The 26,388-nt window shown below is 47.6% G+C and overlaps 1 protein-coding gene across 1 annotated transcript in view; it reads right to left on the minus strand.

The window, feature by feature from the left end:
* The window catches only part of ptpn9 (protein tyrosine phosphatase non-receptor type 9), a 101,608-nt gene that overhangs the window by 55,169 nt on the left and 20,051 nt on the right, over positions 1–26,388 (minus strand). The window contains exon 3 of the mRNA XM_033014762.1: positions 24,876–24,965. Within this exon, the coding sequence (XP_032870653.1) occupies positions 24,876–24,965 (90 nt within the window). The remainder of the gene's footprint in view (positions 1–24,875; positions 24,966–26,388) is intronic.

The following is a 26,388-nucleotide window of genomic DNA, read 5'->3' on the forward strand; positions in this document are numbered from 1 at the left end:
CCGCCCTGGGGGTCCACAGCCCCCTCCTCACCTGGCAAACCAGGTGGGGGAGACGGTTTAGTCGCTGACTATCGGACCATGGAGCAGGTAGCACGGAATTACATGGTACCCGTGGCGGTTGAAACTCCCCCGACCTGACCTAAAAGTTTGAACTTAAAGTTTTAAATCAATCCATTCTTTCTGAGCCTTTGTGTGCCAAACGATTCCTTTTACTGGAAATGTAGGGTTGTCCTGTGACTGAACAAATGCATCAAAAACAATCTGCCGTAATCCCATGGCTGTGTTCAACTCCAGTGCAAATGACTTCCTTTCCCTGTCAAAATTCCTCACATCTGGCATTCCTATCCGGCAGAGTGAGCCAAGCAGAAATATCCAATGGCAGCAAAAATCTTGCAGCTTCGCAGTTCAACTGGTTGCTGCAAAGATTACACGTTTGCTTCAGAGTTTGAAGCGTGGCTTCCACCTCCCGGCAGCACATCGGAAGCCTTCTCGGCTTTTGTGGCTGAAAACACAAGCACACCAAGATGTGGGACAAGCTGGCAGCACTGGATCACACTGGAACCATGCGTAGGAAGGAACTGCAGATGCTGGTTTACACCAAAGTTAGACGCAAAATGCTGGTGTAGCTCAGTGGGTCAGGTAGCATCTCTGGAGATAAACACAGAATGCTGGAGTAACTCAATGGGTCAGGCAGCATCTCTGGAGATAGTCACAGAATGCTAGACTAACTCAGTGGGTCAGGCTACATCTCTGGAGGACATGGATAGGTGACGTTTCGGGTTGGGAGCCTTCTTCAGACCGAAGAAGGGTCCTAACCCAAAACATCACCTATCCATGTTCTCCAGAGATTTAGCCTGGCCCACTGAGTTAGTCTAGCAATTTGTGTCCTTTTATGAGGTGAATTGTTAACCAGGGCAATGGACAAACTCCCATTCTGCAGCGGGACCAATGATGCAACTGGAATACTTTGCGAGCTGGCATTGTGGGGGGGGGGGGGGGAGGGGGCTGTGGACCCCCACGATGCCAGCTCGCAGGGTAGTCCACCTATCACTTGCCAGGCTATGTCTTGTCACCATGTCTCTTCCAGTATTCACCCCCACCACCACAATCTGACTGAAGACCCGAAAGGTCTCCCATCCACGTTATCCAGAGATGCTGCCTGACCTGCTGAGTTACTCCAGCACTTTGTGTCTTGTTTTGTAAACCAGCATCTGCGGTTCCTTGTTTCTACAGTGCTGGTTCTTCATCCTAGATGTATTTGTTCATCAGAGTTTAAACTGGCTGGGGCGGCGATGTGTGGCCGTGGGTGTATGGAACAAGCTGCTGGAGGAGGAGGTAGGTGAAGCAGGTACAATCATATAATTTAAGGGACAATTGAACAGGTACATGGATAGGATAAATTTAGAGGGATATGGACCAAACGCGGGCAGGTGGGACATGTTGGCCGGTGTGGGCAAGTTGGGCCGAAGGGCCTGTTTCCACACTGTATCACTGCTTCTGCTAGAGTTTGTGCGGGTTTGAGTTCAGTGGCCACTGCAACCATTGTGGGATTAGCAAACTGTTTCACAGACAGGCCGGAGGGAATGATAAACCAGTTAGCCTCAACATCGATTGCTGCGGAAATCTATTGTTAAGGAAGCAGTACCGGAGCACGTGCAGAATAATAATAGGATTGAGCGCTGTTGGCATGGATTTATCAAGGGGAAACCACATTTCACAAATCCGTTGTGGTTTTTTTGAGGATGTAACAAGCAGCGTAGATAAGGGGGTGGGTCAGCTGATGTGGTGCATTTGGACTTCCAGACGGTGGTCGATAAGGGCCTTCAGAGAGAACGGATAATTAAGTAAGTAAGTAAGTAAGTATGTAAGTTTATTGGCCAAGTATTCACATACAAGGAATTTGCCTGGGTGCTCTGCCCACAAAAAACAACATGACATACAGTGACAGTTACGAATGAAAAAGGCAAGAACATGAGAGATGGAATACAGTGTGGAAAAATGGGAGGTCAGATGTAGAAACAAGGAGCTGCAGATGTTGGTTTACATAAAAGACACACAAAGTGCTGGAGTAACTCAGCGGGACAGGCAGCATCTCTGGAGAGAAGGAATGGGCGTCGTTTCATTGTCCCACCGAGTCCGTGCCGACCAACGATCACCTGTACACTAGTTCTATCCTACACACTCTCGGGACAATTTACTGAAGCAAAGCTTTACACTCTACCTCGGCACACTTGACAATAATAATCAACAACTAAACCTATTTCACTGTGTGAAAGAACCTCCTGTCACACTAGCGGTGTGAGGGGAAAGGAGCTCAGTGTATTTTCGCCGAGTTTTCTCTAGGAAGAAGTGTAGAAAATGAAAGTAAAGATGTGAGAGGCATCGAGAGGGTGGGCAGTGAGAACCTGATTCCAATTTGGAAAAATCAACGACTCGAGAGAATGGCTTTAAGGTGAGAGAGGCAAAGCTTGAAGGAGACGCGGGGGACGTTTTTTTAAACACAGAGGGCGGCGAGTGCCTGGAACGCGTTGCCTGGGCTGGTGGTTGAAGCAGATACGAAAGTGGCATTGAAGAGGATTTTGGATGGGCACAAGGATATGCAGGGAATAGAGGGATATGGATCAGGCACAGGGAGATATGGTCTTGTCCTCATGTTTGATACAGACCCACTGTACTGTTCTATGTAGGAACTAAACAGATCAGTTGTAACATAATGTGGCATCAAAAGTGTGTCAGTGTTGCTGAAGGTGTGTGTGTGTGTGTGTGTGTGTAAAAGCTGAGCCTGTTAGTGGGGGAGGTTTACTAAACAGCCTCTGTGTCAGCAGGGACAGTGTTGTGTGGGATGGATGCTACGATAATCCTGCATGGATTTTATATGCAACTAAAGAATTTATATACAGTAATCCCTCGTTATAAGAGGGGGGATGTGTAGGAAGGAACTGCAGATGCTGGTTTAAATCGAAGTAGACATAAAATGCTGGAGTAACTCAGCAGGACAGGCAGCATCTCTAGAGAGAAGGAATGGGTGACGTTTTGGGTCAAGACATTTCTTCAGACTGAAGTGAAAATAAGGAGAGCCCGTTATTGCCGATTGTCTGCTATAACCAAGTACGGTTTCATCATTGTATAAGTAGTCGAAACAAACAACTGCAGATGCTAGTTAATACACAGTGTTGGAGTAACTCAGCGGCTCAGGCAGCATCTCTGGGGAACATGGATAGGTGACGTTTCGGGTCGGGATTCTTCTTCGAACTCTCGGTCTGGAACTGGGGCTGGAATGCGGGAGAGTTGACGTCCCCGGCCTGCTGGAGGTCAGGGGAGAGGCGGGGATCGGCGGAGTCGATGGTCACAGAACGCAGGTACAGGTGAGTCGTGGCAGCAGGCGCGGGCCTTGAAGCGTCAGGGTAGTGACCCGGGGGGGGACTCTGGACTGTGAGTGTCGGTAGGTCCGTCGGCTGTAACCAAAATCCCTCGTAAAGAGGTCCATAAAAATGGGGGTTCACTGTATAAACGGTAAATTTACATTGTCGATCCAAACCTTCCGCGCTAGTTGAAGTAATAATGTGAAGAATTTAGAATCAAAGCATGAAGAAATAATAACTACTGCTTGCACTCCCGATGAAATAAACCATTGCTAGTTTCTTTCTTTACACTCTCTTTACACTGGCATCAGCCAATCTTCCCTGTCCTGCCTGCAACTGGTCCAAAACGCCGCAGCGAGACTCCTGACGGGCACCTGAAAAAGGGACCACATCACCCCGATCCTGGCCTCTCTCCACTGGCTCCCTGTGCGGTTCCGTATACATTTCAAGACCCTCCTCTATGTTTATTCAATTCAATTCAATTCAACTTTATTGTCATTGCACAAATACAAGTATAGGTACAACGAAATGCAGTTTAGCGTCTGGTCATAGTCATAGTGTAAGATAGTGGAAATAAAAATAAAAATACAAAGTTGGCATACAGTAAAAGTTAAAAAAAATACTGGTTAACAATGTTTGGATTGTGGATGAATCAAAACTGATACATAGGCAGATAACTGTATACAAGTGGGAGAGTCTAAGGATGGCTAGCGTCGGGACTCCGAGTTCAGCAGTGTAATGGTGTTGTTGAAAAAGCTGTTCCTCAGCCTGCTTGTGCGAGACCTGAGGCTCCTGTACCGCCTCCCTGATGGGAGGAGGGCAAACAGTCCATGGTTAGGGTGAGAGGGGTCCTTGATGATTTTCCCGGCCCGTCTCAGACACCGTTTTCGGTGGAGGGCATCCATGGCAGGGAGCGGGGCACCGATGATGTGCTGAGCGGTTTTCACCACCCGTTGCAGTGCCTTCCTGTCAGCTGCGGTGCAGCTGCTGTACCATACCGTGAAGCAGGTGGTCAGGATACTTTCGATGGTACAGCGGTAAAAGTTGGACAAGATCTGGGGGGACAGGTGAGCTTTCTTGAGCCTCCTCAGAAAGTAAAGGCGCTGTGCCTTTTTGATCAATTTGGTGGTATTAAGGGACCAGGACAGATCCTCTGAGAAGTGTACCCCGAGGAATTTGTAGTTCCACCTCAGTCCCGTTTATGTGGATGGGGGTATGTCTGCCCCCTCTGTTCTTCCTGAAGTCAAGAATTATTTATTTTGTCTTCTTAGAGTTGAGGACGAGGTTATTATTGGCACACCAGGCTGCCAGGTTCTACAAAGCCCTCAATGGGCTTGCCCCCCCCCTACATTAAAAGTCTTCTCACCCACCACTCCACCTCAGATCGGCTGACTTGGGGCTGCTGAACATCTAGGCATAAGCTTAGGGGTGACCGCGCCTTTGCGGTTGCAGCTCCTAGACTGTGGAACAGCACCCCCTTTCCCATCAGAACTGCCCCCTCCATCGACTCCTTTAAGTCAAGACTAAAATCTTATCTATACTCCCAAGCCCTACCTGACATCCACTGAGCGAGGGCTATATGTATATATGTATGTAGTTTGTTTGTTTATACTATTCTTATAACAAATGTAAAGCACTTTGGCCAACGAGAGTTGTTTTTTAAATGTGCTATATAAATAAATGTGACTTGACTTGACTAGTTTGTTGGGAATTTAAATTATGGCTAGAAAACTGGAAATGGCCCAGAAAACAGCTAACGATCTCTAGGAAAATAGTCCGTTAACCACAGAGAAACATAGCGTGTACCAAAGGGAAAAGACGAGTCTGTTCAAAATATAAACAGCATTTAACAACAGGAAGGAAATCAACTAAACAGTCTCAGAACCCCGTGGTTTACAATTTGCACCTAATTTACTTGAATTAATTGGAGATTTGAGGCATGAGGAAGAAATGAACCAGCCTCACTATCAGGAATATTTCGATAGGAATCTGAGGGGCAACTTTCTCACACATAGCGGGGTGGGTATGTGGAACCAGCTGCCAGAGGAGGTAGTTGAGGCAGGAACTAGAACAGCATTTGGAAGGCATTTGGACAGGTACATGGATGGAAATGGTTTCGAGAGAAGATAGACACAAATGCTGAAGTTATGCCCCTGTCCCACTTAGGAAACCTGAACGGAAACCTCTGGAGACTTTGCGCCCCACTCAAGGTTTCCGTGTGGTTCCCGGAGGTTTTTGTCAGTCTCCCTACCTGCTTCCACTACCTGCAACCTCCAGCAACCACCTGCAACCTCCGGGAACCGCACGGAAACCTTGGGTGGGGCGCAAAGTCTGCAGAGGTTTCCGTTCAGGTTTCCTAAGTGGGACAGGGGCATTACCCAGCGGGACAAGCAGCATCTCTGGAGAGAAGGAATGGGTGAGAAGCTTAAGAGAGGCTCGAGAAGCTTTAGAGAGATATGGACCAAATGCGGGCAGCTGGGACTGGTGCAGATGGGGCATCTTGGTCGACATGGGCAAGTCGGGCCGAAGGGCCTGTTTCCACGCTGTATGACTCTATGACTCACCACCCCAAACGTAAACTAGGACAGTTATTTTTTGGGGAAAATACAAATGAAGGGAAAGGACTTTAAGAATATCAGTAAAGCATTAAGCAATTTAAAAAAAGGTAGGAAATTATGTGCTGGATATTGGCTGCAACAATCAAAAAGTGAACACAGTCAAAAAATATCTCTTTGTTCACTCTCTCTCCTTTCCCCCCCCAACAAATGACACACCCTCAATTCATAAAGTTTCAAGAGAGCTTGTTATAAACCAACATCTGCAGTTCCTTGATCTAAAATTAAAGAGAAATGAGTTCCAGTGGTGTGAGTTGAGTTGGTTGGGCAAGGCATTAAAAAATGGGAGAAATGTCTTTAAAGCAGGTGCCAGCAGCTGGAATGGAGAATGCCCAGATGTTTAATGATCAGCATCTGCAGTTCCTTGTGTCTAAAATTAAGGAAGTATGCCTGCTTTAAGAATCACAATAAATGAGTTATGTGTGCAAATGATAAATGCAATGGGGGACATGACTGGCTGGGAATGAAAATATTCCACTAGGAGCAGTGTAGAAGGTTCTGCAGAGGTTGCTGGAATAAGAGAGGATGCTGTGGAGACAACGCTGCTGTAATGAAGATCACACACTGATGGTGGTGGGAAACACTGCATATTTATGCCACTCACTGATGGGTCAAAGCTCATCATGTTAGCCGTTATAGAAAAGTACAGGTCCACCACCAATTTTCCGGCACCCTAGGTTCCAGAGTCTGGATTATCCATTTTGCCGAGCCAACAGAGGTCACGGCATCTGAGAAGAGTCTAACAGTCCACCTTGGCCACCGAGGGGCCTAGATACCGGTCTGCAAAGTTGTCCTGGAGAGACGGCTGTGGGAACGGCTCCGGCCCGGCTGGAGTTCCAGAGCTCCGGCCGCGAGGAGCAAATTCCACCCGCTGATCGGCCGCGGCAGTCCCGATGAGGTTGAGAGCGGCCGCCTGTTCACGCTTGTTTTATGTTATTCCGTATTCTCATCCACTCCCCCCCCCCTGCACAATAGGGGCAATTCACAGAGGGCCAATTAGCCAACAAGCCCGCACGTCATTGGGATGTGGGGAAAAACGGGGAGCAGCCGGAGGAAACCCACGCGGTCATAGGGAGAACGCACGGTCGGGTACAGACAGCACCCGAGGTCAGGATCACACCTGGGTCTCTGGCACTGTGAGGCAGCAGCTCTACCCGCTGTGCCACCGAGACACCATATTATATCCTCACGTCGGAGAATATTACCATTGGAGATTAATGACCAGTGGCACCAATGGCATCCAAGTCAGATGAAAGAACTGGAAGTGGGAATGGGCCATTCAGCCCCTCTGCCCTCTGCCGTCTGCTCTGCCGTTCAATAACATCAAGGTGAGTTTTTCAGTCTCAGCACCCTAATCTAATTATATTCAGTCAGCGTATTACCACACAGGTGGCGCACCGGTAGAGTTGCTGCCTTACAGCGAATGCAGCGCTGGAGACTTGGGTTCGATCCCAACTACGGGTGCTGTCTGTGCGGAGTTTGTACGTTCTCCCCGTGACCTGCGTGGGTTTTCTCCGAGATCTTCGGTTTCCTCCCACACTCCAAAGACGTACAGGTTTGTAGGTCAATTAGCTTGGTAAATGTAAAAATTGTCCCTAGTGGGTGTGGGATAGTGTTAATGTGCGGGGATCGCTGGTCGGCGTGGACCCGGTGGGTCGAAGGGCCTGTTTCAGCGCTGAATCTTTAAACTAAACTAAAAAAAAAACGCACATTTTATGCATTAAACAGGCCAACAGCTGTGTTTAGAGTACTGCCTGTTCAGAAAGGGATCAGGATAAGTGCAGTTATTTCTCCTCCACACTTTCAGGGATAAAAACACCAAACGGGTGACACGGTGGCGCAGTGGTAGAGTTGCTGCCTTACACCCCGGTTCGATCCTGACTACGGGGGCCATCAGTACGCAGTTTGTACGTTCTCCACGTGACCCGCGTGGGTTTTCGCCGGGATCTCCGGTTTCCTCCCACACTCCAAAGACGTGCAGGTTTATAGGTTAATTGGCTTGATATGAATGTAAATTGTCCCTAGAGTGTGTAGGATAGTATTAGTGCGTGGGGATCCCTGGTCGGCGCGGACTCGGTGGGTCAAAGGGCTGTTTCCGCGCTGCATCTCTAAACTAATCCCTAAACTAAACCAACCCTCGAGGTGTGTTGTTCCTGCAAAGTTTGCCTGTGCTTTTGTCGTTTAATTTAGTTTAGTTTCTCTTAGTTTGTACTTTAAACACAGGCTGTGCTTCTGGGATGGGCCCTACTTGGGCAGCTCCGAACCTATCTGGTCTTTGCACCTCCATTCAACCTCAGCTAATCCTTAATAAGGTAGACAAGTTGGGCCATCTGTTTCACACACAGAGCAGCAATCGATCATACAGATATGGATCTTCCCTGCTGTTCAGGATGCTATCGGTTTTTATGTCTTGGTAAATATTTGTGGACTGAACCACCTCACAGGATGCAGAGAAGCTCTCCATTTGCTGTTGCTTATCCAATTCAGCAATTCAGCCCAGACCCGACAACCCTCACCAACTTCTTCAGATGCGCCGTAGTAAGCATTTTATCGGGATGAGTCACAGCACGGTTAGGGAACAGCTTTGTCCAAGATCGCAGGAAATTGCATAGGATTGTGGACGCAGCCCAGACCATTGCACAAACTAACCTCCCATCCACTGACTCCATCTACACCACATGCTGCCTCGGCAAGGCCAGCAGCATAATCAGGGACCAATCACACCCTGGTCACTCACTCTTCTCCCCTCTCCCATCAGACAAAAGGTAAGTGTGCAAACGCACACCTCCAGGGTCAGGGACAGTTTCTTCCCAGCTGTTATCAGGCAACTGAACCATCCTATCAACAACTAGAGAGCTCTCCTGACACCATCTACCTCATTGGAGACCCTCGGACTATCCTTTATCGGACTCCACTGGACTTTCTCTTGCACTAAATGTTATTCCCCTTATCCTGTACCTGTACACTGTGGACGGCTCGATTGTGATCACGTAGTCTATCCGCTGACTGCTCGCAACAAAAATGCTTTTCACTGTACCTCGGTATACGTGACTAGAAACTAAACGAACTGGTAACAGAAGGGAGATTTTTAAAAAGGTGACACCAAGTGCTGGAGTAACTCAGCGTGTCAGGCTGCAACCTTGGAGAACATGGATAGGTGATGTTTTCTGTCGAGACCGTTCTTCAGACTTAAAAAAAGCACAGGGCTGGTGTGACTTTGTACACGTTAAAAACTAAAGGAAAGTATCTCGGTAAGGACCAAACTGACATATTAAAGTACGGGCGTGCACATCTTCGACTAGATTAATGGAGTTAGAATTTTCAACTTAAAATCTACAATTTACACAGACCTCAGCATCCCAGACGAGACCAACTCCTGGTTTGGGTCCGCCCCTCTTTAGATGCTCTACTATCCTCCCCAGCTTATGACAGGTTTCCCTTCCCGAGAACTGTTTGTGATCCCAACAGTTTGCAAATCAGAAATGCCCGGCAATATAGTCAACGCTCGTTACAACGGACCATGGGGGAGGGGCTTGGCGGGAATGGTGTCCGTTATTGTAGATTGTCCGCTATAACCGAGTGAGGGATTCGCTCCAACCACCAAGCGGTCTCTCCGTGAAACAGCGAGTTGTTTTCAAATGCATCGTCCTTTATAACGGCTAAAAATATATCTTTGTTCTGCACACTAAAAATATTAAAGGCTGTTTATTACATTGTTCAATAGTGTTAAGTGTCGATCCCTTGTCAATTTCAATGCCTTGTCAATGTCCATAGTGTCTGCACTGTAACTAGCAGCCTGTGTTCTTAAAGAGTCTTTCCGTTATAACCGGTATCTGTTATAGGGAGGTCTGTCATAATGAGGGTTCACTGAACGAACTAACACTAGCCGTGAGAGACCAGGGCATTTAACTCCGCCATTCAGATATTGCCAGTAATCGAGATCCGGCCCAGCAGAGGATGCCTGCAACACTGCGGCAGCCCTAAATGTGTCCCTGTGGTCTCCCAAACGCTCCTTTATACACGCAGGCTGTAGTTGGGTTTTCATAATCTGGCGAGGACCTGTATATATTTTCACTCAAGATAGACACAAAATGTTGGAGTAACTCAGCAGTACAGGCAGCATCGCTGGAGAGAAGGAATGGGTGATGTTCCGGGTTGAGACTGATGTGTCCATTTTCGGTTTAAACTAGCATCTGCAGTTCCCTCCTAGGTATATTTTCACACAATCTGACCACAAATCAGCACCAATCCATCAGGAGCTTATTTACTTTAAAGCACAAAACAGAAAATAAACCATTTTCTTATCTTCCTTGATTCAATAAACGTTAACCATCATTTCCTCCGCAGGATTTTCTCTTATCTGTGTGGCCCCTGGGGGTGAGTCACTTCCATGCTAGTTCTGTGGGCCTTGGAGATGGGTGAGGAGTCCTGTGTGATGGCCAGCAGACTGTCACAATGATGCGCCATGGTGTGTAGGAGAGGCCATTGGGGAGGTTCTGCCCTCTTCCTGCCTCTGAATGGTCAGGAATCAGGACCATCGACTCAGATGGTCGATCAACTCATTTCCGTCAGATGCCTCTTCACCTTTATGACCGTATATATTCCAGAGCGGCACGGTGGCACAGTGGTAGAGTTGCTGCCTTACAGCGCCAGAGTCCCAGGTTCGATCCTGGCCACAGGTGCTGCCTGTACGGAGTTTGTACGTCCTCCCCGTGACTTGCGTGGGTTTTTTTCCGGGTACTCCGGTTTCCTCCCACACTCCAAAGACGTACAGGTTTGTAGGCTAATTGGCTTGGTAAATAATTTGGTAATAATAATTGTAAATTGTCCCTAGTGTGTGTAGGATGTTAGTGTGCAGGGATCGCTGGTCGGCATGGACTTAGTGGGCAGAAGGGCCTGTTTCTGCGCTGTATCTCTAAACTAAACTACAGCACTCAGGCCAGTAATTCCCGTAAAATTGAAAAGGATTTTCCTTACAAGGAAAACCAGTGACATCTTCAAAGTGTTATCTGTGTGTTCCTGGAAATCTCTTGGTGTGACAGGGCTCAGAGGAGAGTGTCTGCTTTTGGACATGAGGAAGCAAAGATTGCCCATTTGAGTTCACGGAGAGTAATTGAAGCCTCAGTACTGAGCTCGTTGACCCAGAGAGAAGGCTGGCATCAGTTCATATACTGATAGTGGTGTTTAGTTTAGAGATACAGCCTGGAAACAGGCCCTTCGGCCCACCGAGTCCGCGCTGACCAGCGATCCCTGTACACCAGCACTATCCTACACGCTAGGGCCAATTTATTGCCAAAGTCAATTAACCTACAAACCTGTACGTCTTTGGAGTGTGGGAGGAAACCGGAGCACCCGGAGAAAACCCACACGGACACAGGGAGAACGTACAAACTCCATACAGACAAGCACCTGGAGTCAGGATCAAACCCGTGTCTCTGGCGCTGTAAGGCAGCAACTCTACCGCTGCGACACCATGCCGTAGAAAGGAACTGCAGATGCAGGTATATAACGAAGATAGACACAAAGTGCTGGAGTAACCCGGGAAAAAGGATGGGGCGGGGGGTGGGTAGGTCACCTCAGGATAGAAATCACCAAATCCAACCTAATGTTTTATGAAAGACCTTCAATCGAATTGAGGAAAATTGTGCTCTGAAAATGAGTAGAGATGTGAATGAACACATATGTATTGCAATGGAGACTTAGAATCATATTCATAGTCATAGAGGCATAGAGCACGAAAACAGGCCCTTCGACCCAACTTGCCCATGCTGACCAACATGCCCCATCTGCACTAGTCCCACCTAACTGTGTTTGGCCCATATTCTTCTAAACCTCTCCATGCACCTGTCAAATATTTTTTTGAACCTGCCTCAACTACCTCCTCTGGCAGCTCATTCCATATAGCTTTATGTCAAATAGTTGCCCCTCAGGGCCCTATTAAATCTTTCTCCCCTCACCTCAGACTGATGACCTCTGGTTCTTGATCCCCTTGCTCTGTGTAAATAACTGCATTTACCCTGTCTATTCCACTCATGATCTTATACACACACGTCTGTAAGATCACCCCTCATCCTCCTGCATCTTAGCCTGCTCAACCTCTCCCTGTAGCTCAGGCCCTCGAGTCCTGGCAACATCCTAGTAAATCTTCTCTGCACCCTTTCCAGCTTAACCACACCAATCAACCTTTCGTAAAAGTTAGATCTGTTGCTGGTGTGGTTCAGGAAGGCAGCTCACCGCCGCATTCCCACGGGCAACTAGAGATTGGTAACTAAATGCTGCCTCAGCCTGCAGCGAGTGAATGAATAACTGAAAAGCCACTTCATGATTCAGCGGTCGGAAGGAAACTGCGAGGCAGTGCTAACCTTGACTGTAACGGGCAGACTGTCTCATGAGGGCAGGAACATGACACTGGGTGTTACTGAGACTTGGACACAGTGGGTCGTGGCCTGTCGGGGGAGCCGCTGAGCCAGCCCCTGCTCAGCATCGTCCCTCGAAGCCCAGAGGCCGATCGGGAGGGTGGAGCCGGCATCGAGGACGGACGTGAGGGGCGAGGAGCAAGGCCGGTAGGAGAGGGATCGGGGTCTGGCTCAAAGATCCTATAGCGAGCAAGATAGTCCACTCGACGAAAAAGACGTAGTACGGTCATGGGCAGATTCATGGGTAATTTTTAGGCCCCATTTCCGTAACCGGCTTCCGCCTCCGCACCAAAGATCCCGTAGCGGAGCAAAGATACTAGTGCAGAGACGGAAGCTGGTTACGGAAACATCCTCGTAAAAATAAAAGTTCTTTGGTAAACATCTTCTCCTCATTTTCAGAATTATAATTTATTAACACAAACAGTTCCCCCGCAACGTTGATTACACTGCGAGTTGGGTCGGGTTACGGAAATGGATGAAAAAAAGGCAGACGTTCCGCTCCGTTGCGTACTGTACGTCAGCCCATTGCATTTAGAAGGAGTGATGTATCTTGCTTGCTGTAGGAGCTTTGTTCTGGCCCACCGCGCCCTCGGGGTCGGCTGCGGGAGGCGTTCCCGCTGGAACAAAGGTGGACGGGAGAGGAGAGGGACGAGGGTTCGATGTTCGATCCACACGTCCACCGATGGCGACGGCTGGAGGCCCTGCAGCAGCCTGGGGCTCGCCAGGATCGGCTCCCGCTTACAAGACTTAGAGCGCGGACTGGACTTTCAAAACAGTGCAAAACTTGGCACCACCTGCATGCGGGCTGAGTGCACTATTTCTGTACATTTTGTAAACTAGGGATAGTGCTTAGGTAACAATAAAAGCAGCATTGAACCATTGAACCTTCACTTCTGGGCATTAGACAGCAGGGCAAATATACTGGGCGTGAAAAGGAACCACACTAGCATGGATCTCCGTGGGACTGCGTGGGTTTTCTCCGGGAGATCCGGTTTCCTCCCAAACTCTAAAGACGTACAGGTTTGTAGGATAATTGACTTTGGTTAAAAATTGGCCCTAGCGTGTGGGATAGTGCTTGTGTACAGGGATCGCTGGTCGGCGCGGACTCGGTGGGCTGAAGGGCCTGTTTCCGTGCTGTATCTCTAAACTAAACACCACCATCAGTGTGTGAACTGATGTCAGCCTTCTCTCTGGGTCAACTAGCATGGATTCAACAGGACCGTGACTTGAAAGTTTACCCATCACGTAAAGTTGAAAAGAAGTTGAAATTAGTTGAAGACACAATTGTGGTTTTTCTTTTTGTTTTACATCGTGGAAACAGGCCCTTCGGCCCAACTTACCCACACCGGTCAACCTGTCCCATCTACACTAGCCCCACCTCCCTGCGTTTTGCCCATGTCCTTCTAAACCTTTCCTATCCATGTACCTGTCCAATTGTTTCTCAAATGTTGAGATAGTCCCTGCTTCAACAAGCTCCTCATTTAAAATCATAACTAAATTGAAGGGGGGAAACACAAGGGAGATTGCAGCTTGAACATTCAATGGCAAAATCTGCAAGCATATTGTCCTCCACAAGGATAGCGAAAATAAAATAAAGGGCATCCATCATCACCACAACTACCAATGTCACCCTGCTCCCCGTGCCTTCCCCTCAGTCTCTGATGCTCCAGAGAAAACAATCCAAGTGTGTCCAACTTGATAGCTAATCCAAGCATAAAGTTTCCATCACGGAATCAAGGGATACGGGGAGAAAGCAGGAGGGGGGGGGGTACTGATTTTGGATGATCAGCCATGATCGTGTTGAATGGTGGTGCTGGCTCAAAGGGCTGAATGGCCTATTCCCGCACCAATGTTCGATGTTTCTAAGCGACATACAGGTTTAAAGGACTAATAAAGTACATGGCTGGGGAAGGTTTAGAGTCTATATGGGTCAAACACAGGCAAATGTGAGTAGTTTACATGGGGCATCTTGATTGGCATGGAGGAGTTCATAAGTTCGTCAGTGATAGGAGTAGAATTAGGCCATTCGGCCCATCAAGTCTACTCCACCATTCAACCATGGCTGATCTATCTTTCCCTCTCAACCCAATTCCACCTTCTCCCCTTAACCCCTGACACTGGGTTGGGCTGAAGGGCCTTGTATCCGTGCAGACAATGGCAATACTAGGGCTGAGGTGCTGGCTACCCACAGATGGTGGACAGGTTTGTGGATCCAATTTTCCTCTCTCCTTTTCCTACTGCTGACCTTCTAGTTGAGAACAATTCTGTAACTGAGAGGTAACTAGCTTCCTGGTGACGCTCGCATTAAGACAAAATTAACATGATCCAGGACCAAATGAATGAAAAATTCCCATATTTGCTCTGAAAAGGCAAAGTCAAAGAGTTGAAGGAATAATATGGAGACAAGGAACTACAGATGCCTGAAATGAGCAAAACACAAAGTGCTGGTGAAACTCAGCGAGTCAGGCAGCAGTGAGTAGGAATGGAATGGATAGGCGATGTTTTGGGTTGGGACCCTTCTTCAAACTGATTGAATTAACGGGGGGGGGGAGAAAGCTGGAAAAGAGGAACGAGGATGGGCCAATGAATGGAAAGTGATAGGTGGATACGGGTGAGGTAGGACGGAGGGTTAATTGACAGAAGGGTGGAGTAAATATTAAGGGCTAAAGGCTAAAGAAATATTATAGACCGTTTTCATCAAAATGGGCAACACTACAAAAGGGGCAGCACAGTGGTGCTGGGGTAAACTTGCTGCCTTACAGTGCCAGAGACCCAGCTTCGATCCTAACTACGGCTGCTGTCTGTATGGAGTTTATCTGGGTGCTCCGGTTACCTCCCAATTCCAAAGACGTGCAGGTTTGTTTGTAGGTTAATTGGCTGCTGTAAATTGTCCCAAGTGTGTGGGATAGAACAAGTGGTCGGCACACACTCGGTGGGCTGAAGGGTCTGTTTCCACACTGTATCTCTAAACTAAATTTGTGCATGTAAAGCTGATACAAATCGAGCACCAGTGAGCTAAACACCATATCAGTGTATCTAGGTCTGCATTTGACCCATATTCCTCCAAGCCATTCCCATCCATGAACTTACTTAGTCCCTTTTACCTCTGTGCTGTTTGGATTAACTATAAGGAGATTGGACAAACTTGGTGTGTGCAGGAAGGAACTGCAGATGCTGGTTTGTATCGAAGACTGACACAAAATGCTGGAGTAACTAAGCGGGTTGGGCATCTTCTCTGCAGAAAAGGAATAGATGATGTTTTGGGTCGAGACGCAGGGGAGAGGGGAACGAGGGATATGAAGAGGTGCAAAGAACAGGGAATGTTGGTAATTGTACTGAGTGGATTATTTTTGGGGAAAAAAACATTTGTCACATCCTGTGGCTACAGGAAGGATGTCACCAAAAGCATGGAAGGTTGCATGTAGCAATGGTGTGGAGGGGTAAGCAGGGAATAATGCTGGACTGAGGTAAACACGGCAGGAGAGGGAAACATTAACTTTCAGTACAAAATCGCAAGAGGGTTTTCCGAGAATTGGCCACAATGTTAAAAACAGCAAATGACCCTGAAAGATACGACGAGCATATGGTGGCGAGTACTCTCAATGATTACTTCCTCTACATATTCACAAAGGAAGCCATGAAAGATTATCACCGCCCCCGCAAGCGAAATAAAGCACCAAGCACAGTCCACAGCCTGGACGTAGAGGAGATGGAAGTTGTGGACACGCTGTAAGGTTTCGTGCAAAAACATTCCCAGTCAAACAGAGCTATCAACAGCACCACTGAAACAACCTGGAGAATAGATTGGTGAATAACTAACAAAGTGTGTACACTAGGTGGCGCCACCAGCGGCGGCTGCCTCGCCAACAGTCTGTCTGCCCTTTCTTCTTTTTTTATGGGGGGGAAACCTTTTTTCAATCTCTTACCCCAACGGAGATGCGATTTTTTCCGTACCGTATCTCCGTCCCCACTGCGGCCTAACATCGTGGAATTGGCGGCCTTTCCTGGATACCGACTGACGCTCCAAGCCGCGGGAGTCTGCGGGACGTCAACATCGCGGAGCTTGCGATCCCTTTGCCGGGGATCAAAGCTCCAACCGCGGGGCCTGTGGACTTTAACATCGTGAAGCCCGCGTTCTCTGGTAAGAAGAGGCCGACTCGGGAGCTCCATGCCGCGGAGAGAGTTTCAACCGCCCCGACGTGGGAGTTTCGATCACCCCGACGGGGGCTTCGACCGCCGGCTACGGGGGCTTTGATCGGCCCGACTGCGGATGGTTTGACTGCCCCGACCGCGGGAGAACAAAGAGGAAGAAGATTGAACTTTATTGCCTTCCATCACAGTGAGGAATGTGGAATCCACTGTGGTGGATGTTTATAGTAACTTTTATGCGGTTGTGTCTTGTTGCTTTTCACTTAGTATGGCTGTATGGTAACTCAAATTTCACTGTACCTTAACTGGTGCATGTGACAATAAACTGGCCTTGATGGGACACCCCTCCTGTGCTTTCCATTGCCTGGAGTGTATGTGGTTTAAGTAAACAGCCCTGAATACTCAAGAATCTGACAAAAACACGCTATTTCTACGAAGTACCGTAATGTAATGAACTATCTTACGCCAACTCTTTTTATTCCATTTGGAATATTTTGGAGGACCAAGAAACCAAGAAACCAAGAACTCAAAATACTGTGCAAATCTGATACTTATGGACACATCTTAGGTCCCATTACAGTTTAGTTTAGTTTAGAAAAACAGGCCCTTCAGCCCACCGAGTCTGCGACGACCAGCGATCCCCACACACTAACACTATCCTACATACACGAGAGACAATTTACAATTATATCAAGCCAATTAACCTACAAACCTGTGTGTGTTTGGAGTGTGGGGGGAAACCGGAGCACCCGGAGAAAACGCACGGGGAGAACGCCATGGGGACGTAGGTCACGGGGAGAACGCACAAACTCTGTACAGACAGCATCCGTGGTCAGGATCAAACCTGTGTCTCTGGCTCCGTGAGGCAACAACTCTACCGTTGCCTTGGGTCAGGAACCTGTCTCCTGATTTAGCTGCAATATTGAGGTGACCTTGGAGTGAGTTTATGACGAGATCTTTGTACATGCTGAAACCACAGGAGTAGACAGCACAGTCCAAGAATGGCAAACGCAGATGGATTATAAGACCATAAGACATAGGAGCAGAATTAGGCCATTCAGCCCATCGAGTCTACGCCACCATTTTCCGCTCTCAACCTCATTCTCCTGACTTTGCCCTGTAGCCTTTAACACCCTTCCTAATCAAGAACCTGGCAATCCTGTATTAAAAATACGCAATGTCTTCGTCTCCACAGCTGTCCGTGGCAATTAATTCCACAGATTCACCACCATTTGAAGAACAAAATTCCTCCTCATCTCCATTTTGAAAGTATGTCCTTTTATTCTGAGGCAGTTCCCTCTGGTTCTAGACTCTCCCACTCCCTCTCCACATCCACTCTGTCCAGGCCACTCTATCTCTGCGAATCAACTACAGGTCTACCACCAATTGTACCGCACCCTTGGTTCTAGACCCCTGTGTGGACCTGGACCAACAGAGGTCATGGCCTCTGAGAGGAGTCCAAAGGGATCAGAACGCTCTGCTTGGCCGTCGAGAAGCCAAGTTACCGGCCCGCAAAGTCGGCCTCGGAAGTCGGCCATGGGGACAGATCTGCCGGCACTGGCTGGGCCCGAGTTCCAGAGCCCCAGCCACAAGCGTCCAATTCGACCCGGCAATCAGCCGTGGAAGTCCCGATGAGGTCGAGATCGGCCGCCTCACCCGGTCTGGGCGCCACATTTTCGGGGGGACTTCTGGGAGGGAAGAGTTTCAAGTGTGCTCTCAGGGGCGACCGCGCCTTTGCGGTTGTAGCTCCTGGACTGTGGAACAGCATCCCTCTTCCCATCAGAACTGCCCTCTCCATCGACTCCTTTAAGTCGAGACTAAAAACCAATCTGTACTCCCAAGCCTTTCTTGACGTCCTCTGAGCGAGGGCTATATATGTATGTAGTTTGTTTGTTATACTATTCTTATATAAATGTAAAGCACTTTGGCCAACGAGAGTTGTTTTTTAAATGTGCTATATAAATAAATGTGACTTAACTTGACTTGACTCTCGTGATTTTGATCAGATTACAGGAGGTGCTGGACCACCAGTTGCTGGATGAGCGATGGTGGGCTGGTATAGACTAACAGTGAGTAAACATATATCCAACTGAAGATGCTGCCTCCGCACTAAAGCCAGGGTACAGTGAGGATTCAAGAAGTGTGAAGAATAGTAAGCCACAGGTCCACAGAACAAGACTCGGGCAAAGCATCACTGCCAAAGGCTTGAAGTCTGAAGAAGGGTCTCGACCTGAAACATCACCTATTCCTTCGCTCCATAGATACTGCCTCACCCGCTGAGTTACTCCAGCATTTTTGTCTACTACCAAAGGCTTGATAAACAAAGAAAATCAGCATCAGTTCAACATTAAGATTTTACACAAAGATTAGCACCAATCCTCCAGATTGTTTCTTCAAAAACAATTGTAAGCAGGTATTTTCAATCATTTGTAACAATACAGCATGTTCCTGTGCTCTTCCAAGCCCCCATCTTTACTGAAGAATCCGAAGGTCTGAAGAATGGTCTCGACCCGAATCGTCATCTATTCCTTTTCTCAAGAGATGCAGCCTGACCCGCTGATTTACTCCAGCTTTTTGTGTCTATCCCCATCTTTATCAAAATAGCAAGTGGTAATAACTTGTTATTAAGGAAGGAACTGCAATAATTAAGGAAAAAACTGGAGATGCGGGTTTACATAGACACGAACTGCTGGAGTAACTCAGAGGGACAGGCAGCATCTCTGGAGAGAAGGAATGGGTGACGTTTCTGGTCGAGACCCTTCTTCAGTCTGATTATAACATTATATTATTGTACTGAGGTACAGGGAAAAGCATTTTTTACTGCATGCTGTGGAAAGACTATACATGATTACAATCAAGCCTCCACTGTGTACAGTTACAGGATGAAGGGAGTAAAGTTTCATGCAAGATAAAGTCCAGTAAAGTCTGATTTAAATTAACAGCATTTTGTAACCTCTTACTGGAAATGGTGTTTAGCCTTCAGGGTTTGAAAGGTCAGTTTTGAAGGGATTCACATTTTCCATTCATTTATTTTTAAGTAGTCCAGGTTTTAGGCTGCCAACTCTTTTAAAAAATGCACAATCGACCGTTGCCAAAATATATAGAAGCTTTCACAAAATCTAATTCTGTGCTCAGTATCAGTAAACAGTGGTGCAGCAGTAGAGTTGCTGCCTCACAGCGCCAGAGACCCGGGTTCGATCCTGATCACAGGTTCTGTCTGTACGTAGTTTGTACGTTCTCCCCGTGACCTGCGTGGGTTTTCTCCGGGTGCTTCGGTTTCCTCCCACGCTCCAAAGACGTGCAGGTTTGTAATTGACTTTAGTAAAATTGTAAATTGTCCCTATTGTGTGTGTTGGTGTTAGTGTGCGGGGATCGCTGGTTGGCACAGACTCGGTGGGCCGAAGGGCCTGTATTCGCGTTGTATCCCTAGACTAAACTGAACTATTTGCTCAAATGAGACTGTTCACCAGATAACTGCAATACTATCAAGAATAGATATTGTTGTGGATGTTGAAGAATGAAAATTGTAGAGCCTTGCAAACGATGAACACATCTTCACGTTTGAAACACGGTATCTATCTTATTCAATGCATCTGATGACAAAGTCTTCAAACGGATGCAAAGATCAGCAGAGGCCAGGGGAAGAAAGTAGAAAAAGCAAGAACATTCACTTTCTTTATTAACATACACTTAAACAGAACGTGAGGCAAACACAAGAAAACGCCAATGAAAATTGGAATGAATATTAAGATGTACGTCCCTCTATACATATGACATTTTAGTGCTCTGTCAGCGTCCCTAGTTGCAGACAGTGGAATTAGTTCATCTTTTGCGCTTAGTAATGAGAAGTGAACAAACACCATTTCGGGCAGTCACTGTAAATATTCCATCATTCTAAAATTGATTAAACATCAACGTAATGCAAGGCCTCCAGAAAGGCATGATTCATATTACTAGACCCATGATCAAAGGAAGCACTGTAGTAGAATCGTTGCCACACTACAGACGGACTGATCGAAAATAACCCTGCTGCGGCTTCTCCCAGCCCTGACGCTGCTAATGTCCGCTGCTGAACAGCCCCCCTCCTCTTCCTGCAGGCACTCTTCCTCACAGGCAGGCACAGCTCGCATCGAATGAGTGGTTTACCAAGAGGAACGTTGCAATTGGTTTTTACCGGAGGTTTTTCTCAACATTACAAAAATAGTTATCATGTTATCGAGAACCAGAGGACATAGGTTTACGGTTCTAGAACCAGAGGGCATGGATTCAAGGTTCAAGAACCAGAGGACATAGGTTTACGGTTCTAGAACCAGAGGGCATGGATTCAAGGTTCAAGAACCAGAGGACATAGGTTTGAGGTTGAATGAATTGTTGAATGATCCTTTAAGGACATCTCCAGGGACCTTAAGTGGGGGGCTATCATCGACTCCACAGTCAAAAAGGCACAACAGAGGATGTACTTCCTGCGGCAGCTGAGGAAGCACAATCTGCCACAGGCAATGATGGTCCAATTCTACACGGCCATCGTAGAGTCTGTCCTCACATTCTCCATCATGGTCTGGTTTGGCTCAGCCACCAAGCACGACACCTGGAGGCTGCAGCGAATCGTCCGATCAGCAGAGAAGGTTATTGGCTACAACCTTCCCTCCATTGACGAACTGTACACTGCAAGGGCCAGGAAGCGAGCGGGTAAGATCATCTCTGACCCCTCTCACACTGGCCGCAAACTCCTTGAATCACTTCCCTCTGGAAGGCGACTCCGGACTGTCAAAGCCACCACAGCCAGACATAAAAACAGCTTTTTTCCACGAGTAGTAGCTCTACTCAATAACCAAAAATCTGTAGCCTCCTTTTGTTCTGGTATTCATTCATTCATTCATTCATTCATTCATTCATTCATTCATTCATTCATTCATTTATTGTCATGTGACAAGTTACAGTGATATTCTTTATTTGGCATAGCCAAGGTATGCAAAGAGTCGCTACATAATGGGTGCCGACAGAGTTACAAAGCATTCCACTTTACACAAACCATTTTTAACACATTCCATTTGGGGTCCCCCTTAGTTCTCGGCGGTTCCCCCACCTTGGGTCCTCTTTTGCCTCTGAATCCATGCGATCAAGTCACAGTGAATCTCGTTCACCTTCTGCTTCAACCTACACTTTATCAAATGCCTTACTGTAGACAACATCCACTGTCACCTCCTTAAAAAATGATCAAGTTAGTAAGACACGACCTGCTGCATACAAAGACAGTAGACACAAAAAGCTGGAGTAACTGAGCGGGACAGGCAGCATTTCTGGAGAGAAGGAATGGGTGACATTTCAGGTCGAGACCCTTCTTCAGACTGGTTATTAGATTAGATTAGATATAATTTATTGCCACACAGCCAGGCTGGTGGAAATTTGGGTTGTCTGCAGCGATACAATAATAAAGAACACACAACCACAATAAAACTGTAACACAAACATCCACCACAGCATTCATCACTGTGGTGGAAGGCACAAAATTTGGCCAGTCCTCCTCCATTTCCCCCCCGTGGTCAGGACCAGAGTCCAGAGTCAGTCCAGGATCGGCTCTTCCTCACCAGAGACCGCGGCTTTAAGTTGTTGTAGGCCGCAGACCGGCGGTCAAGATTTAAGTCCCCGCCGCAGCCAGAAACACCGTAGACTGCAGGGCCGGCGGTCGAAGCTCCCCTCCAGGGGTGATGGTAAGTCCATGCCGGATCCGCGGTAGAAGTCGGCCGCGGGCCGGCAGTGATGGCTTCTTCTTCCCCCAACGTGAGATCCCGGGCTGTAGACGCCGCACCAGCTGGAGCTCTGCAGACCGCGACTTCAGGCTGCGACTTCAGGCTGCCGGCTGCCCCGGGCCAGCGAAACGGAGCGCTCCCCTCCAGCGAGCCCCAGCGAGGGCTCACCCGCTCCACGCCGAGAGTCCACGCTGCGCCCGCCGCTGAAGCCCCGGCGCGTCTCCGGGAAAGGCCGTGCCGATCCTTGATGTTAGGCCACGGGGGAGGCGACCTGGAAAAACTCGCCTCTCCGTGGAGGAGGCGACCGAAGCGGTTCCCCCCTCACCCCCCCACACCACCCCCCACATAAAACACACAAAGAAACATTAAATACAGACTTTAAAACATACTAAAAAATTAAAAAAAAGTTGAAAAACTGACGAGCTGCATGACATGGCTGCTGCCAGAGCAGCGCCCCCTCCGAAACTATTGATAATTATTGATAAGGGAAACGAGAGATATGGAGAGATAAAGAACAATGAATGAAAGATATGCAAAAAATAAAGATAATAAAGGAAAGGTCACTGTAAGCTGTTTGTTGGGTGAAAATGAGAAGCTAGTGTGTGAATTGGGTGGGGGAAGGATAGAGTCAAGTCACATTTATTTATATAGCACATTTAAAAAACAACTCTCGTTGACCAAAGTGCTTTACATTTGTTATGAGAATCGTATACACAAGCAAGCTACATACATATATACAAATAGCCCTCACTCAGAGGACGTCAGGGAAGGCTAGAGAGAGAGGGAATGCCGGGGCTACCTGAATTAAAGAGAAATCAATATTCATACCACAGCTGCCCAAGCGAAATATGAGATGCTGTTCCTCCAATTTGCGTTTAGCCTCACTCTGACAATGGAGGAGACCGAGGACAGAAAGGTCAGTGTAGGAATGGAAGGAGAATTAAAGTGTCCAGCAATTGGGAGATCAGGTAGTGTTCAAGAAGGAACTGCAGATGCTGGAAGATCGAAGGTACATAAAAATGCTGGAGAAACTCAGCGGGTGCAGCAGCATCTATGGAGCGAAGGAAATAAGAAGAAGTCTGAAGAAGGGTTTCGGCCCGAAACGTCGCCTATTTCCTTCGCTCCATAGATGCTGCTGCACCCGCTGAGTTTCTTCAGCATTTTTGTGTACCCGGGAGATCAGGTAGGTTCAGGCAGGCTGAGCAAAGGTGTTTAATGAAACGATCGCCCAGTCTGCGTTTGATCTCGCCGATTTATAAGAGTCCACATCTTGAACAACGGATACAGTTGATTGAGTTGGAGGAGGTGCAGAAAAAAGTGGTTCTGCCAGTTATTCATTGCTAGTCGGCGCTTTTAAAGCATTCCAATTCTCAAAGAGCCATTCCATTCAGATGCCAAATCTACTCACAACATTCCCAGCCATTCAGAAAATACGTGAAAGCTGAGCTGTTTTCAAAGAGAGCATAGAAACAGAACAATAGTAGCAGGAGTAGGCCATTCAGCCCTTCGAGCCAGCACCGTCATTCAATATGATCATGACTGATCATCTAAAATCAATACCCCGTTCCTGCTTTTCCCCTATATCCCTTGATTCCCTTTAGCCCTCAGAGATAAATCTAACTCTCTCTTGAAAAACATCCAGTGAATTGGCCCCCACTGCCTTTGTGGCAGAAAATTCCACAGATTCGCAATACTCTGGGTGAAAAAGCTTTTCCTCATCTGTTATCTGCCTGCATATAATAATAATAATAATGTTTTGTTTATAGGGACAGTGCATATTAATGAACATTTGCATGTAAATATGCGAGATTGTAGCCAATCAGTAGCTAATTTCCGTCTCTAGTCCCAGGCAAAGGTAGGTGAAGTGTCTTGCCCAAGGACACAACGACAGTACACACTCCAAGCAGGATTCGAACCGGCCACCTTCAGGTTGCCAGCCGAACACTTAGCCCATTGTGCCATCTGTCGTCCGTATAACCCATATCCCTCCATTCCCCGCATATCCATGTTTATGCCAAGGTCTCTTAAATGCCACTGTCGTATCTGCCTCAACCACCACCTCCGGTGACATGTTCCAGGCACTCGGCACTCTCTGTGTTCATGGAACAACACCTGTTGTCTAACATCAATGAGATTCACCAGAGTGGTGAATCTGTAAAATTCTCTGCCACAGAAGGTAGTTGAGGCCAGTTCATTGGCTGGATTTAAGAGGGAGTTAGATGTGGCCCTTGTGGCTAAAGGGATCAGGGGGTATGGAAAGAAGGCAGGTATGGGATATTGATTTGGATGATCAGCCATGATCATATTGAATGGCGGTGCAGGCTCGAAGGGCTGAATGGCCTACTCCTGCACCTATTTTCTATGTTTCTATGGATTAGGAGGCAGAGATCAGCCATGATTGAATGGCGGAGTACCCCGATGGGCTGAGTGGCCTAATCTACTAGTCTGACGTGAACTTGTTAACACGTGGACACACGGGCCTTCAGTTAAAAGCCTGCACTCCCCCAAAATAGAGGCGGCCATTTTATCCCACACAACCATTTACATGAGATTACAGAGACTTTAAGAACTTTTCGATCTTACCAGGATGGTGAACTTGCCGCTCAGCAGCTCGGATCGAAGCGGCTCTTCATGAGGCTTCAACTTTACGATGCCTTCTCTCAACCTTGTATCCTGAAAATAATCCAAATATATTGAAGTTATTTCATTGGTATTCATCCTCTCTGCTCCAGCAAATCAAGCTTGAAACAAATGCGTTGAAATGCATATATTTGCAATGTCGTGTATTTTCTCAGATGAAAAGCATTCTGTTCTGTCACTCAAATCGATGTCCCCGTCATTTTGACCTTTGGGTTATTGTATTGTATTGTATATAAAAATGAATTACTCAGTAAGTGTGGTTACTCAGTAAGTATCATTGTGTCAAGATACACATCAAGAAACATGAAAAATTATATTTAGCTAATAGTGACTGCCATTGAAAATCCCGTAATAAAAAGGTCCAATTTCTGTTTCATTGTGATGGTGCTCAGGTAGAAAGAGTTCTTTTTTGTCTCCTCCTTCAAGATAAATAGACTATTCCTCCGACATAAAACCGGCGTGATTTTCTGGAGCAAATGTACAAAGTGCTGGAGGCACAGTGTCGCAGCTGGTAGAGCCACTGCCTCACAGCGCCAGAGACCCGGGTTCAATCCTGACAACAGGTGCTGTCTGTGTGGAGTTCGTACGTTCTCCCTGTGAGCGTGTGGGTTTCCTCCGGGTGCTCCAGTTTCCTCCCACATCCCAAAGACGTGCGGATCTGTGGGTTCACTGGCCCTACGTAAATCGCCCCCAGTGTGTAGAAAGTGGATGAGAAAGTGGGATAATGTAGAACTATGGGAAGGTGTGTTAGCGAGGACTCTGTCGAAACTCATCTCTAAACTGAACTAAACTCAGTGGGCCAAGCAGCATCAATGGAGGGAATGGACAGTCGACGTTTCGGATCGATACCCTACTTCAGGTTGATGGAGTGGGGTGATGGCAGCTGGAAAAGAGAGGTGGGGATGGGGCAAAGCACGGCAATGATAGATAGATGCAGGGGATAGAGAGGGGGCGATTGGCAGATGGGTGGAGTAAGCTCCGTTCCTACCTTTCCAACAGATCCCACTTCATCTCTCTCCACAACCACACCTCTGCTACAGCCGCAGTCACTCAAGGCGTTCCCCAAGGCTCCGTACTCGGCCCCCTCCTCTTCATCATCTACATCCTCCCCCTTGGTCAGATACTCCGCCACTTCAATCTGGACTTCCACTGTTACGCTGATGACACCCAGATTTACCTTGGCACCAAATCCCCCCACAACCCCCCCCTCTCCCATATCAACTCCTGTTTGTCAGCTATAAAAACCTGGATGCAACATAATTTCCTCAAACTCAACAGCGATAAGACAGAATTCCTCCTCATAGGCTCCAAAGCCACTCAGCAAAATCAATAACCCCACTCTCACCATCGACGGCACCACTGTCTCCCCATCTCCCCAGGCCCGCAACCTTGGCGTGATCTTTGATTCCACCCTCTCCCTTGAGCCTCACATCCGCCATGTCATTAAAACCTCCTT

The sequence above is a fragment of the Amblyraja radiata genome, chromosome X (assembly GCF_010909765.2).
Source record: "Amblyraja radiata isolate CabotCenter1 chromosome X, sAmbRad1.1.pri, whole genome shotgun sequence".
NCBI classification, from domain to species: domain Eukaryota; kingdom Metazoa; phylum Chordata; class Chondrichthyes; order Rajiformes; family Rajidae; genus Amblyraja; species Amblyraja radiata.